At 39.3% G+C, this 15,526-nt stretch overlaps 1 protein-coding gene across 2 annotated transcripts; it reads left to right on the forward strand.

The window, feature by feature from the left end:
• Positions 1-287: 287 nt before the first annotated feature.
• On the forward strand, positions 288-3,689 carry LOC115681964 (uncharacterized). 2 transcript variants are annotated; one of them, XM_056303231.1, is made up of 3 exons: positions 288-668; positions 2,153-2,383; positions 3,493-3,689. In XM_056303231.1, exons 1-3 carry the CDS (start codon positions 651-653, stop codon positions 3,538-3,540), a joined length of 297 nt encoding a protein of 98 aa, XP_056159206.1. In that variant the 5' UTR covers positions 288-650; the 3' UTR covers positions 3,541-3,689. The 2 variants fall into 2 exon arrangements, with proteins under 2 accessions (XP_056159206.1, XP_056159205.1); XM_056303230.1 differs by having other exon boundaries at positions 289-668; positions 2,150-2,383.
• The last annotated feature ends 11,837 nt before the right edge of the window (positions 3,690-15,526 follow it).

Consider the following 15,526-nt stretch of genomic DNA (forward strand, 5'->3'; position numbering starts at 1 on the left):
GCCTCGGATCCCAAACTTAAATGACCTACTTTTTTATGGGTAACCAAAATCAAATAATCTTTTTTTATGCCAGAATACCAAAACCGAAATGTTTTTTTTTTAATGAGAAAGTCTCGTGTTTTTGTGCAAATGATATTTTATTTTTGGTATCGAGTGCAAATGGTTGAGATAGTGCAAAAAGCTGCCCTGGCGGAACTGTAGATTTTCTTTTTACAAGTCAAAAGCGGAACTGTAGATTCAGCGAAGTAAAATTTGGGGGCGTGAATCGAGCTGTATATAAAGAAGAAGAAGAGGGCAAGAGAAGTGCAAGCAAAGCCCATCAGGCGTTAGTCAGGCTCGAATCCTCATCGGTGCTGTCTGTCACCCTTTCCTCGCTGTATCGTTTCTCATCACCATCACCAAACCAAGACCAGACCAGACCAGACCAGACACACGCAACACTGTTCCTTCACTCCCCTGGTCACCCCTCTCTCTCTCTCTCTCTCTCTCTCTCTCTTTCTGTGTTCCAGAGAGACCACATAAAAAGTCGATAGCCTTCAGGGACCGACCCTCGCCTTCTTGCATCCTCTACCACAAAACGCATCGAGGGCCTCCCCCCCCCTTTCTCTTGCTCGCGTAGCTCTTTGACCTCCTTCGCACCCGTCGATTCAATGGAAGATCGCAAGGAGGTATCCCCCTCTCCCTCTTTCTTTGTCTGTCTGTCTGTGTTCTGGTTGTTGCTGTTCTGTTTTTGGCTGCTGCTGCTGCGAGAGCTGAGCTCTGTCCAAAACGTTCGGTTTCGTGTGTTTTCTTGAACAATCTCCTCCTTTTCTCTTCTTTCTTGCCTTTCGTTTATCTGTGTCCTCTGGGGCGAGTTATGAACATGTGGGGGGGCTTCAGAGACTTTGGAAAGCGGTTCTTTTGGGGAGAATTCACGAGACCCATTTGAGTTTTGACGATCATCTTGAACTGAAGCTCGTGATGTTACTCAGTTTCCCATGATTTTTTTGGTAATTAACTGTGACGAACTGAGGGCGTCTTGTTCCCCTTGTTGTTCCCTGTTTCTTCAATTGAATAACAAGACATGCAAGAATCTGCTGTCCGTTGGAAGCAAAGTACGGGCGAAACTGTGAATGAATTTAGGCGGAAACCATTCAATCCCAAGATCATCTTGCTCAGATTTTATTTTCTGAAGCGTAATGAAATTGGTATGATTGCTGATATTAAAGTCGTCCAGCCATTTTCCAGACAGTTACCCGTATAATCTTCCTACCGACTTGTCAAATTTGTCGCCCTCTCTCTTCTGGCATTTCCAGCTTCGACCCTTTCCACTTTCACTTTTGTTTTTTCTTCCCATCTTTTTTCCGTCAAGATCATTCCCTGTTCTTTTCCCTGTTTTCAACTCGTAATTATCATCAGTTAAAGAACCCATGTCATGATTCCAACTCCTATGATTTATACTGTTCAAAGTTTGAAACTTTGAACTGAATTAAATAAGGAAGCACCGAGAATATTTTATTTTAGGGACATGCTTCTTTTTAGGACTGGAATGATCGCATCCTCAATAATCTAAAAGAATTGCAATCTACCGTAAGATATTTGTTTGGGGTTTGTGGCGTTTGTTTCTTGAGGAGGAGGTGAATTGGTCAACTTGCGTTTTTGTCACGCCGTTGCTGAATACATCCAATCTTTTGCAATCACTTGACTTTAAGCCAAGATTTAGAGGGTAACTATATGATGTAATGTAGATACCATTGGTACGCTGACATGGTTTCATGGACCAATGAAGCGTCTGCTTTCTTAGTAGGTTCGAAAACTATAGATGCATGTGTTTGGATTGGTCTGTGATATCATGTCAGTCATGTGATTTTTGCATTGCGTATGATAGCTTCTCAGTTTGAACAGCTAGCCTCCGTAACCATAGATTATGGACTGAGCAAATGATAAGCATGTTTAATCCAAAAAAGATGCATAACTTGGTCGAGTTAGCATCACTTGCACGTGATGGCATGTGTTATCAATTTTATAGACGTTGAGACTGCGACAATTTTTTGAAAATGCTTTTTAATGTTACCAGCGATGTCAACACAGCAAGAGTTTTAGTGTAATAATTCCTTAAAGTTCGATTGTGCACTGCTTCTAAGCACTAATGACTTTCAATGAATGACAGAAGAACACTCCATGGCTATCAGTCCCGCAATTTGGGGACTGGGACCAGAAGGGGCAGGTTCCTGATTACTCGCTAGACTTCTCAAAAATAAGGGAAACGAGGAAGCAGAACAAGAGGGACGTCTCAAGAGCCAGTATCGGGAACGAAGAGGAGCTCGCTTCTGCGAAAACCGTTGCCCCGACTGCCACCCCTGGCGACGACCACCACTACCACGAAAGTGACCACTCTCCCCCGGTAAGATAGTAATCCATGAATTTCTCCTTTTTGGGGCGACATCCCAGTACAGAAATTGCATGACCATTAGTGTTGTTTTGATGCATAATTGACTTAAACATGGTAGGTTGAGGAAGCTATTGAGTAGGACCAACCACTCAATACCTTATTAGGTGGATTGCTTTTTTAACTAGTGGACACAATAGATAATAGCATCGGATCAATCAAATCACGTGAAGAATAGAGTATTTTAAGGAACATCATACTTTTTCAGGGATAAATTAATGCTCCCTTTCTAGTGAATTTGAGCTGTCCTTGTTAAGATTTTAAGTTTTTAATGTAAATCACCGGGCAAAGATTATTCCTCTTCTTAATTATTTTATCTTTTTCCTAGTTCCTTGATGTTCTGTAACCGTATAGGTACATTCTCTTTTGAAAAAGCAACCATAGTACCAAGCAAAGCGCAGAACTACTATTAATTAATGTCTGATCCGGTGGTTTGATGTGTTGTCTTAGGAATATGTATCATTGAAAAGGGGGGACAAAAAATGTGTGCATGCTGCGTTCCTCAATTATGTAGTTTCCTTGAGATGACAATTATTGTGCATGTTTTTGCAAGAAAATTCCTAAGACAACCAAAGTGGGGTGATCCACAATATCAGTGAAAAAGGGGGTCCTCTCACGATGTCGTGAAGATAATCCGCAATAAAATTTTCCACTAATTAGCATATGGGTGATGCATGCGCTTCCACATACGTGCATAAACCTCAAGAGTCATGGATGAAGATGAATTAGATAGGAAAAGGTATGCCCTAGAAAATTTATGCCAGTGCAATCTGGATAGATTTATTAGACAAGAGTATCAAACTCATCAGAGACATGTTCTTGAGGGTAACCACAAAAGGGAAAAAGATGGACGACTCGTAGCATATCTGCACTTAGGCCGAAGGCCAAGTTCAAGTGGGGCTCGAGTAAGATGCTTTTCTTGTATAATCTTTAGGGCGCCCCATGTGTTGTGGCACATTAAAAGCGAATATTTCATCGTCCTAATTCAAACTTTAGATGATGATGATGATGATTATTGCTTTAGTTTTGTGGGTCATAGATTGATCGTTTGCTCTCTTTGACAGACGAGGAGGAGCATTCTCAGCTGCTTCAACTGTTGTGTAAAGGCTTGAGATCGGTGCTTCTTGAGAAGAGCTTCTTCTGCGTCAATGATGTCGTGGGATGTGTTGGTCCCCCCCTGCACATGTGCATCGTGATTGTTTTTCGGACAGAGATGGTCTATGTACTTTTGAAATTTGATAGTGATTGTTGTTTTCGCGTAGTCTACCGGTCCCCGGTACTTTGTGGGTAAGTGAATATTAAATGTGACGAGCACGCTCGATCGACGAGGGTCATGCTTCCAAAACGAGTATTCGGTGCCTATCGGACACCGGGGGATTAGAGAACCGCATTAAAAATGTGGACTCCAAAATGTAATGTTTGGAAAGTCTATGAATCTAAGTCCATAAGATCTTTCCATCCCTTGTTCCATTTATTTTGCATATTCATATTTTAATGTTAGAGATGAAAATCTCTTCTTTTCATAACTTTGAGTTAAATAGGACTAAATGATAAATTATAATAGTTATTTACCACGTATTAAATCCATTGTACATATGGTCCTTAGTACATTTCTATCCTTACAAGTCAATTATAAGTATAAATTTAATTAGAACACCCGAACGTCGTGTCGCGCGATCAACAATATTCAGCATTTATAATATTATTAATCCTCTTGTTAGACGAAATTTTTTTATATTGTAGGTGTGCTTGATCGTTTTTCGAATTTTTAGCACTTTATAAATCTCAAATTATCTAAATACATTTTCGTGGTAAAATTAAGATCTTTTTTATCTATATGTAAATATTTGAGGACCCTTCTATGAATCGATAAAAAAATAACTTCAAAACAACCTTTATACGTAGGAATCCATCTCAAATTAAAGTTGGATGATTTATTAAAATGGTTAATTCCTAAGCCATTCATTTTTTTGTCACAATAAAACTAAAGGGTTAATTTTTCAAATGAGATCTCATTTTAACTTAAATGTGTCTCATTTGCTATAATGAATTGAGGATCTTGCATAGGATATGTTCACATGCAATCATTATTATTAAAACTTCAGAGTAGTTTATCAATAGTGTAAACTTATTTTATTTAGAAACTTGAATAGAAACCTTTTTTTTTTTGGTCGAAAAAACTGACATTTACAAATTATTAGTATCGAAATTTCTACACTTTAAGTCATGTATCCTTATAATCATGCAATTATCTAATGAAAGAAAAATAATTAATATAGCTTGAAAAATAAAGAAAAAATATAATAACAAAGAGGAAAATTACAAAAATCATCTTTAGTTTTTACTCACATATCAATTTTCATGTTGATCTTTCTCTAAATCAAAGGGAGAAATCCAATGGAGTAGCTATGTGCACCATGCACTTGAATTTACATATAGTAATGTTCATCTTTTACCACAAACAAGCCATTTATGGATGTTATCATGGGATTTAATATAAGCTAGAACGACCCTCACAAATTGCAAATACTAATTTGTTAAGAATTACTCGAGTTGAAGCTATAGTGTTATCATTTGTTGGAATCAAAATATCTGCAAGATCCAGGTCAAAATTTGTAACGACTCAACAAATTATTGGAATTCTCAAAGTGGTACATTCTCGAAGAGTCGTATGTTTTTTTTCAAGGAATTTGAATTATTTGATTTTTATTTATTGGATCTTTAATATGAACTTCTTTTCATTTTCAGCAATTCATGAAAAAGATGCTAAATTAAGGCTTCGTTCGTTTGCAGAGCCATTTTCCAGGAGAATATTTTCCAAGAAGCCATTTTCCAAGAATATGCCATAATTTTTCGATGTTCGGCTGAAATCTGAAAAAGACTTGGAAAATTTTTCCTTGTTCAGTATGGAAACTCAAATCAAATTTTGCTCCATACACTACTTTTAATAATTTTTAATTTTTTTATTTTCTTAAATCGATTTTTTAATTATCTTTTTTATTTTCTTTCTTTTTACTTTCTTCTTTGGCCGGTCGAGGCTAGTGACCGGCCACATGGAGCTCGAGCATCGCAACCAGAGAGTAGCAAGGCTTGGGCCTCGCCAGATCGGCGACACGTGAGTGCTGCCAGAGGTCAGCAAGGCTCGAGCTTCGCCAAATCAGCGATGCTCGAGTGCCACCAGAGGGCGGTGAGGCTTGAGTACTTTGGCGGCACTCGAGTGTCGCCGATCTAGCGAGCTCGAGCCTCGTCACCCTTTGGCAATGCTCGAGCTCATTGTGGCCGGTTGCCGGCCTTCGCCGTGGCTGATGACTGGCTAGAGAAGTAGGTAAAAAAAAAGAAAAAAAAAAAGAAAAAATATTATTAAAAATTAGAATTTAAAAATATAAAATAAAAATAATTAAAATGAATATTGAAAGAAGGAGGAGGGAAACTGTTTTCCATGATTAGTTTATTTTCCGTAAAATGAACGCCGGAATATTCGGAAAATATTTTTCTGGAAGTTTTATTCCATGAAACGAACGGAGCCTAAATCCTCTTTTAGGTGAAGCAAGTATGTCTGCCTTACCAATAGTGGAGAATGTTTTAGTTTATATTCCTACTAATGTAATTTCTATTTTAAAAAATCCAAAATTAGCTTCTCTCACCCACAACCTACTAACAAAAAATCTAAACTACCCACTCGGAAAAGACACTAAAAGACCCATCACTTGCCACCAACCGTTGTTTCTGTGCACCCATAGCTAGACCTGTTAAAATGGGTCAATGACCCATTTCTTAAACTACATTTGATGGTCTGAGTCATTATATGGGTTAGACATGTTCAATAAATGGATTCTAAATGAGTTTATAATAGCAAAACTTAAAAATGTATGGGTGTTAAATGGGTTCACAATTTATCCAAATCTAACTCACCTTTGTGACTCTCTCTTTACCTTCTCTAAGAAAATAATGGACTCCTTGGATTGTTCCAAGTTTAGATAAGTCTTAGTGGGCTCGCAAGGTGAAACTGATTTCACCTTTACTAAAAATATCAAGATCGCTTCTTCTTTTTACCACTGTTTTTAGTTTATTAATCTTGTAAGTTTTTTCTGTTGGTTATTAGAGTATATCTTTCCTTGGTTGCATTTGGCATTGTTATTTTTATGTAATATTCTACTCTTAATTTTTGTCATTGCAAATCAGGGTTAGCATAAAATCATGTTCTTCAATATCTTACACCCCATTTAATGAAAATTTCAATTCCCCCGTGTTATTTGTTATTGTAATTTAATAAATTCACTACCAAGTGCTAATTTTTTCTTATTCTTCGTTGTGAACTCTATGCATTGTAAAAAGCCAATTCTTTAGCATTTTATAGTCGAAATAGCGATTTTATCCAAATAATATATACACATGAAGAGTTTAAAGTGGGTTGACTACGTGGATAAGAATTTTCATAGTTTAGATTAAATATGAAATAATTTAATAATTGGGTTGAGTTGGATATGAGTCACTAAATTTAGTATTACATATAAAAGGGTTAATTTGAGTCAAACCATATTCGACCCAACCCAAATCCGATCCAACCCATTTATTCGACAGCCCTAGCCCACGAATACTGCTAATTTGTCACCTCTATCTCGCTTTTCCCACCTCTCTCTCGATACCACCCACCGGTCTGCCATCTCGCCCTCCTCAAGCCACCATCCACACTGCTGCCCATGTTATGTCACCGCTATCCACCTTAGCTATAAAAGCCCACCAGCCCATCACATCAAGATATGGGATTTTGAATGTGGTATCTCGATGCCACGAATGGCCTCGCCATGGGCTCGAGTAAGGCTCGGAATACATGGCAAAGCTCGCAATGGCCAGCAGTTTCCCATGGCCACATCCAAGGGGACACAATCTGGTCCAGATTGACGTCGTTGCACCATATCCGAGGCAACTTATGAATCCAAGGTCGGCGATCGGCGATGGTAGTGACGGCAGTTGGCTCGACGAATAGAAGGTGGTGATTAGGAGAGAGATGGTGGAGGAGAGAGGAAGCGAATTAGGATTGTTAGGTTTAGTTTTTGAAGTAAAGGTAATTTGGGTTTTTTTTTTGTATTTAAAATTAAGATTTCCTTTTCATACATTGTAAATATTTCAAAGCATTTCATATCTTAAGATCCTTTATCCACAATATCTATAAATGTTTATGACACAAATTACTAATTTTAAGACTGAATCATACAATTCGATTTGATGTTTGATTCATGATTGATAAGGTTAAGAATTTTGATCATGATACTGTCTCTACAAAAGTTGCCAGACAAAGAACAGGCCTCAAGAAGGACTTTCCAATTCAAAGAAGCTCGCAATTGGCATTAAAACACTGTAATGTTCGTACTATCGTTCAAACTATTATAGTCTAGGAAGGAACATGATATAGACTAAAAAAGTTAAATTAGAACTAAAACCCAATAACACAAGCTCAAATCAAACTGATAAGAGCGAAAGTTTGGTGGAACAAAAGATGAGAAACAAGAACTTGGATAAAATAAGCTAAATCTTATTATTGGTTGAGTATGCATCTCCTTCTTCTCTCCTAAGATGTCTTTCTATAGTCATTGTTGAAAAGATTTCATGTGATAAAATAATTTCACAAAAAATAATGAAGTTTCGATTATCAACCTATTCGGCCCTTCTCTAAGTTGCATATATAACCATAACAGTCGTGAGCTTTTGGGATCTTACTTTCCAATTCTAATACTTGCTTTCCTTGTTTCAATTGTGTTCCCTACATTTTGGGTGTGCCCCCAAATTCCAGTACCAATTTCTATTAACAAGTTTGGCATCATGCCACATGCTTTGGGTGTGCCCCCACGTTCGGTTGTGTCCCCCACATATATATAGCCCCATGTAAGCCTAACTTATCACCACGTGTCTGGCAATGATTTCCAATGCTCGATATTTTAGACATAACATTGAACCAGAAAATAACCGCTGCTGCACTTTTTATCGGTGTACTACCGATTTAACATGATGCCAAGAGCTTCTTCACGTATGTTAATGCGCTTCAACCACATGCTTGGTCATGATCTCCATCACTCATATATTTTACGATGACAGACCAAAAAACAACCGCTCCCACACTTTTCTCAAACTTTAATCTGTTTGGCATCATTTTAGCCATAACTCTATGTATGCCAACTGCTCATGCCACGTGTCGACCGACCGTTTGTGCCATGCACTAACCATGATCGTCACATCTCGAGATTCTAGGGTCATGATGGCTTAAATGCCTCTTCCTATGTTGGAAGAGCACGATTGTCCAATGTCAATCTCGCACATGCTAAACCTTTTGTCGGCCAAGCTCATGCCAGTCATAACCTAGCTGGCCTAATCTCTATAACATATAGTCAACATTCAGTTTAATATGACCAATGCCCCACAAGGCGATGCCTATTATAAAATTGCCAATACCTATTTTGGTTATCTTTAGGTATTAACAGATAGACCTTACATTACATTTAGTTCAAGTGAGCCCCGGACCATAGGACGAAGCTCGCAATGGCCAGCAGTCCCCCATGGCTGCATCCAAGGGAACACGATCTGGTCCAGATTGTGGTCGTAGCACCATACCCAAGGCGGCTCACGGTTCCGAGGTCGGTGATCAGCACAGCCGCGACGGCGGTTGGCTTGGCGAATAGAAGGTGGTGATGAGGAAAGAGATAGGGCAGGAGAGAGGAGCAAATTAGGATTGTGGGGTTTTGTTTTTGAAGTAAGGGTAATTTGAGTTTTGTTTTTGTGTATTTAAAATTGAGATTTCCTTTTCATACATCGTAAATCTTCCAAAGCATTTTATATCTTGAGATCCTTTATCCACAAAATCCATAAATGTTTATGACACAAATTACTAATTTTAAGACTGAATCATACAATTCGATTTGATGTTTGATTCATGATTGATAAAGTTAAGAATTTTGATCATGATATTGTGTCTACAAAATTAGCTAGACAAAGAACAACCCTTCAAGAAGACTTTCCAATTCGCAGTTGACATGAAACACCGTAATATTCATACTATCGATCAAACTATTATAGTCTATGAAGGAGCATGATATAGACTTAAAAAGTTAAATTAGAGCTAAAACCCAATAGCACAAGCTCAAATCAAACTGACAAGAGCGAAAGTTTGGTGGAACAAAAGGTGAGAAACAAGAATTTGGATAAATTAAGCTAAATCTTACTATTTGGATGAGTGTGCATCTCCTTCTCTCCTGATATGTATTTCTATAGTCATTATTGAAAGACTTCCTGTGATTTAATAATTTCGCAAAATATAATGAAGTTTTGATTATCAACCTATTCACCTCTCTAAGTTGCATATATAACCATAGCAGTCACGAGCCTTTGGGATCTTATTTTCCAGTTCTAATACTTGTTTACCTCGTTTCAGTCATGTTCCCCACATTTTGGGTGTGCCCCATATTCTGGTACCAATTTCTATTAACAAGTTTGGCATCATGCCAAATGCTTTGGGTGCGCCCCCACGTTCGGTAGTGTCCCCCACATATAGATAGCCAAACATTTTTCCATGTATGCTTATCCTATCACCACGTGTCTGGCAATGATTTCCAATGCTCGATATCTTAGACATAACGTTGAACAAGAAAATAACCGCTGCTGCACTTTTAACCGGTGTACTACGGATTTGACATGATGCCAAGAGCTTCTTCACGTATATAAATGCGCTTCAACCACATGCTTGGTCATGATCTCCATCACTCATATTTTATGATGACGGACAAAAAAACAATCGCTCCCACACATTTCTCAAACTTTAATCGGTTTGGCATCATTTTAGCCATAACTCTATATATGCCAACTACTCATGCCATGTGTCGACCGACCGTTTGTGCCATGCACTTACCATGAGCCTCACATCTCGAGATTCTAGGGTCATGATGGCTTAAATGCCTCTTCCTATGTTGGAAGAGCACAATTATCCAATGTCAATCTCGCACACGTCAAACCTTTTGTCGGCCAAGCTCATGCCAATCATAACGTAGCTGGCATAGTCTCTATAACATATAGTCAACATTCAGCTTAATATGACCAATGCCCCATAAGGCGATGCCTATTATAAAATTGCCAATACTTATTTTGGTCATCTTTAAGTATTAACAGATATGTACCTCGATTAAAGGAGTATACTCCAGATAGACCTTACATTGCATTTAGTTCAAGTGAGCCCCGGACCACATGACGAAGCTCGCAATGGCCAACAGTCCCCCATGGCTGCATCCAAGGAGACACGATCTGGTCCAGATTGAGGTCGTTGCACCATATCTGAGGCAGCTCACGGATCTAAGGTCGGCGATCAGCGATAGCTGCGATGGCGGTTGGCTCAGCGAATAGAAGGTGGTGATTAGGAGAGAGATGGTAGAGGAGAGAGGAAACCAATTAGGATTGTGTGGATTTGTTTTTGAAGTAAGGGTAATTTGGGTTTTTTACGATGTATTTAAAATTAAGATTTCCTTTTCATACATCGTAAATCTTCCAAAGTATTTTATAATCCTTTATCCACAAAATCTATAAATATTTATGACACAAATTACTAATTTCAAGATTGAATCACGATTCGATTTGATGTTTGATTCATGAATGATAAAGTTAAGAATTTTGATCATGATATCGTATCTACAAAATTAGCCGGACAAAGAATAGCCCTCCAGGAAGGACTTTCCAATTTAAGAAGTTCGTAGTTGGCATGAAAACACCGTAATGTTCGTACACTATTATAGTCTTGAAAGGAACATAATATGGATTGAAAAAGCCTTAATCAGAGCTAAAACCCAACAACACAAGCTCAAATCAAACTGATAAGGGCAAAAGTTTGGTGGAATAAAGATGAAAAATAAGAATTTGGATAAAATAATTTAAATCTTACTATTGGGTTGAGTCTGCGTCTCCTTCTCTCCTAAGACGTCTTTTTATTTTAATTTTTTTGTTGAAAAGACCTCCTATGATTTAATAATTTCGCAAAATATAATGAAGTTTCGATTATCAACCTATTCACCTCCTCTCTAAGTTCAAAATATAATAGCTATTACAGTCACGAGCCTAGGAGATCTCACTGTGTTCTAATACTTGCTTTCGTCGTTTCAGTCATGTTCCCATATTTGGGTGCGCCCCCACATTCTGTAACCAATTTCTAGTAACAAGTTTGGCATCATGCCAAACACTTTGGGTGTGCTCCCTATTCAGTCGTGTCCCCCACATATATATAGCCAAATGTTTATCCATGTATGCCTATCCTCTAGTACCCTGTGTCTGGGAATGATTTCCAACACTCGATATTTTAGAGATGACATTGAATCAGAAAATAACTGCTCCCGTACCTTTTAATGGTGTAACGTCCTCACTTCGGGGGTTATTGTTGCAACGTCCCAAGCTCGTCGCCGTCCCGTTTCTTTTATCTCGTTAACATGAACATGCGGAAAACGTGTACAAACAAACTCCCAGACAATACAACAAACAAGTAGCTAGGAAAACACCATATATAACACACTACTTCCTTATTGCCTTAGTACATTTTCAATCCCCTTTTTTTCTACAGGTATTTCTTGTTTACATTATCCTCCTGTTCAAAAACACAGGCCAGGGGATTCCTATCTCCTCTAGCAAGGCTGCAGCTCCAAAATTGATACACCATGACAAAAAAGAGGTGAGACATCCATACCTACAAGTTTAAAAAGACAACGGAGTGAGTCAATGACTCAGTAAGTAAAATCACGAATCTTGAGTTAGGAGGATGTCTCGTCGTCGAACCCAACATGCGAACATCACTCGCACCACAACATCAATAACAATACTACTATACCTCGACTATATGCATGTGATCAATTCTGGCTTACCGTCAAGGCACGATTTACCTTCGGTTTATCAATAAACTTAATAACAACACACATCAACATGCATCAAAGGTTCATTAACTGTCTCACACGGTTCTTCCCATACTTTCAGGGTCTTCCAGCCTCAGGCTAGGCATCCGGAATCCACCGGGCATCCCATACTCTCAAGGGCTTCCTATACTTTCAGGAGCTTCCAACTTCAAACTAGGCATTCGGAATTCACCTGGCATCCCATACTCTCAGGGGCTTCCAGCTTCAAGCTGGGCATCCGAAATCCATCTGGCAATATTACCAAAATCCATTGGCGACGGCTATTTCCTTTATGTGACCACACAACAAGCATTCACGCAAGCCGGATTCTTATCTTTGTTTCTTAGCCAATGCATATACAATGCCTGTGGGTATACTCAAACGAGTGTGTGTATCGTGACTATCACTACATGGTATGCCGGGAACAATCCTTGATTAATGGCTTGAACCGAATGCCTAACGTCGATCCCCCATATCGAGCAAGACTTGAAACCGGCACGCCTCAATGCCGACCAAGGCCTTGCGGCTTGGTTTATCTCGCCTTAGCGTTGATTCCAAGCTGAGCGAACCTCGACCTTGTCCCGGGGCATGAATACACTCAAACATGCCATATGAGCAAACCATAGAAAAGAACATCATACATACGACAAAATATGGGTGAGCACATGTCCAAATTCAACAACGCAGCATATCGTCCTAGCTAAGGGTTAGTAATTTCACTTACCTAGAGATGAACTAGAGGGGGCTTGTCAAGAAATGGCCTAAAAGGAGGAGGTGGCGTGCAAGGAAGGGGAAGATGAGAAAGTGAGCCAAATAATGGAATTGAAAGAGAGGGTGCTTCTATTTGTAGGCTCCATCTTCATCATTGTTTGTCCAAGTTGTCCAATAGGTTTTCTAGAAGTGGTAAGCCTACTAGAATGAGTTGGCTAGTCTATTTGATAAGTGGCAAGCCTAACAAGAAAAGGTGGCATGCCTAAGTTCTTAGGAAAATGATGAAGCCAATATGTGTATTTCTAATTGGTACACTTGGTCATGAGTCACTAACTTCTTCTCCAAGCCAAATCTTACGCCATCATAATCAAATCTTCATAAGGCTATCTAAGCCATGAATCACTTGCTTCTTCTCCAGGTCAAATCTTTTTGCCAGCATTACCATATATTACATTGCCACCTAAGTGGACAGCTCACACCTTCATTAAATGCTCAAGATATGGTCATGATGGGTTTGGATTTTGTCACTTGTTTCTTGCTTAGCTTGCTTTCCAAGCCAAATCTTTGGCTATTATTACCAAATCTTAAGAATGTCACCTAAGATGATGATTCATCCCTTGTATTAAATGGCCAATGTTCTAGAGTATTCTATTATGTCCATTTTCAAGAATTTAGCAAACATGAGAATTAGGCCAATGGAAGCGCTAACTTGGTCAGGTATGAGTTTCTCATGTCCATCCACGATCGACCGTGCCAACCAAACTGAGGTTCGTAACTGAATCACCATCGGATGAGGCAAGTCATGGCCAAACTTGTTTTGATTGGCTAAGTCGGTGGCCCACTGCATGGGCTCTATGGCTGGCACTGGCCGGGCATAGGGTCGGGCTGAGCGGACGCATGGCCCGTGCCTATCCTAGCTCACGGCTTAACAGCAGGTTCCACAGGCTGGCTGGTGCCTGTGCTAGCTCGTGGCCTTACGGCAGGGTCAGAGTCCGGGCACATGGCTGGTTCATGGCCTAGCTCACGACTTGGCACATGGCCTAATCGGCAGGGTTACCAAGCCAATCCGTGACCGATCCACGATCGGTCTGTGACCCATCCAAGTGACCCATGGCCAGTTCATGATCGGTCCATGGCCAAATATACTTGATTCGTGGCCGACTCTCGGTTGTCATATAGTTGTGTGAGATTGATTATTCCGTGACCGATACACAATCACATGGATTGATCCATGGTCATCCGTGGTCGGTACGTGACCGTGCAGAATCACTTACGACCGGAATAGGACCGCACGGGATCGATCCATGATCGTCCATAGATCCGCGGTGGTACGTGACCGTCCTACGACCAACCCTTTTGGTCGAGCAGCTGAACCATGGCTGAATAGTTTGGGTCACTTGCATGGTCATTGGGTTGGTTCACTACTGATCCCTCGATCATTCTAGGGCCGATCCTTCAATCAGGCCTTGGCTGATCCCTTGGTTACCCTTCCGATCGGGTTGATCGGTCCATGATCGATCCTTGGATTGATCCATGATCGATTTCTCCACTATCGGCACACCAGTTCCATAGCCATTTCTCATTGCCAGAATCGTGGGTGTTACAATTGATGTTTTACCGATTTGACATGATGCCAAGAGCTTCTTCACATATGTTAATGTGCTTCAGCCATATGCTTGGTCATAATCACCATCACTCATATATTTTACGATCATGGACCTGAAAATAACCATTCCCACACTTTTCTCAAACTTTAATCGGTGTGGCATCAAGTTAGCCATAATTCTCTGTATGCCAACTGGTTATGCCACTTGTCGACTGACTGTTTGTGCCACGCGCTGGGCATGATCTTCACATCCTGAGATTCTAGGGTGATTGTGGCTTAAATGCCTTTTTCTCTGTTGGCATCATCATGAATGTCCAATTTCAATCTCGCACATGCCAAACCTTTTGTTGGCTAAGCTCATGCCGGTCACAATCCGGCTCGCATAATCTCTATAACATCTAGTTGACATCTAGCATAATATCACCAATGCCCCCACAAAGGCAACGCTTCTTATAAATTTTTCAATACCTATTTTAGTCATGCTTAGGTGTCGACTGATACGTAACTCAATTCAAGGAGTATACTCTAGACAGGCCTTATGTTGCATTTAGTTCAATGAAATGGAATAGGAAAATGAATTTAATATCTATATTTGGTTAATTCTAGAAATGGAATGGGAATTCTAGTGTTTGATTTTACGAAAAAACATTCTAGGAATCTAATTGAATGCGGATTTTATTAATTATAGTTTTATCATATTTGAATATGTACAATCAAATATTAATCTTTATAATTGAATATTTAGATCTATTTTAGATGTAATACTTACTTAATTAGTCATCATATTCGCTAACTATAATTTTATTAACTAATATCTAATTAGTAACTATTATTCAAAATAAACTCCTCATTGCAAATAATAATTGATAA

The sequence above is a fragment of the Syzygium oleosum genome, unplaced genomic scaffold, assembly GCF_021117445.2.
Source record: "Syzygium oleosum isolate NSW1041296 unplaced genomic scaffold, Sole_v2.1 Sole_v2.26, whole genome shotgun sequence".
Classification (NCBI taxonomy): Eukaryota; Viridiplantae; Streptophyta; class Magnoliopsida; order Myrtales; family Myrtaceae; genus Syzygium; species Syzygium oleosum.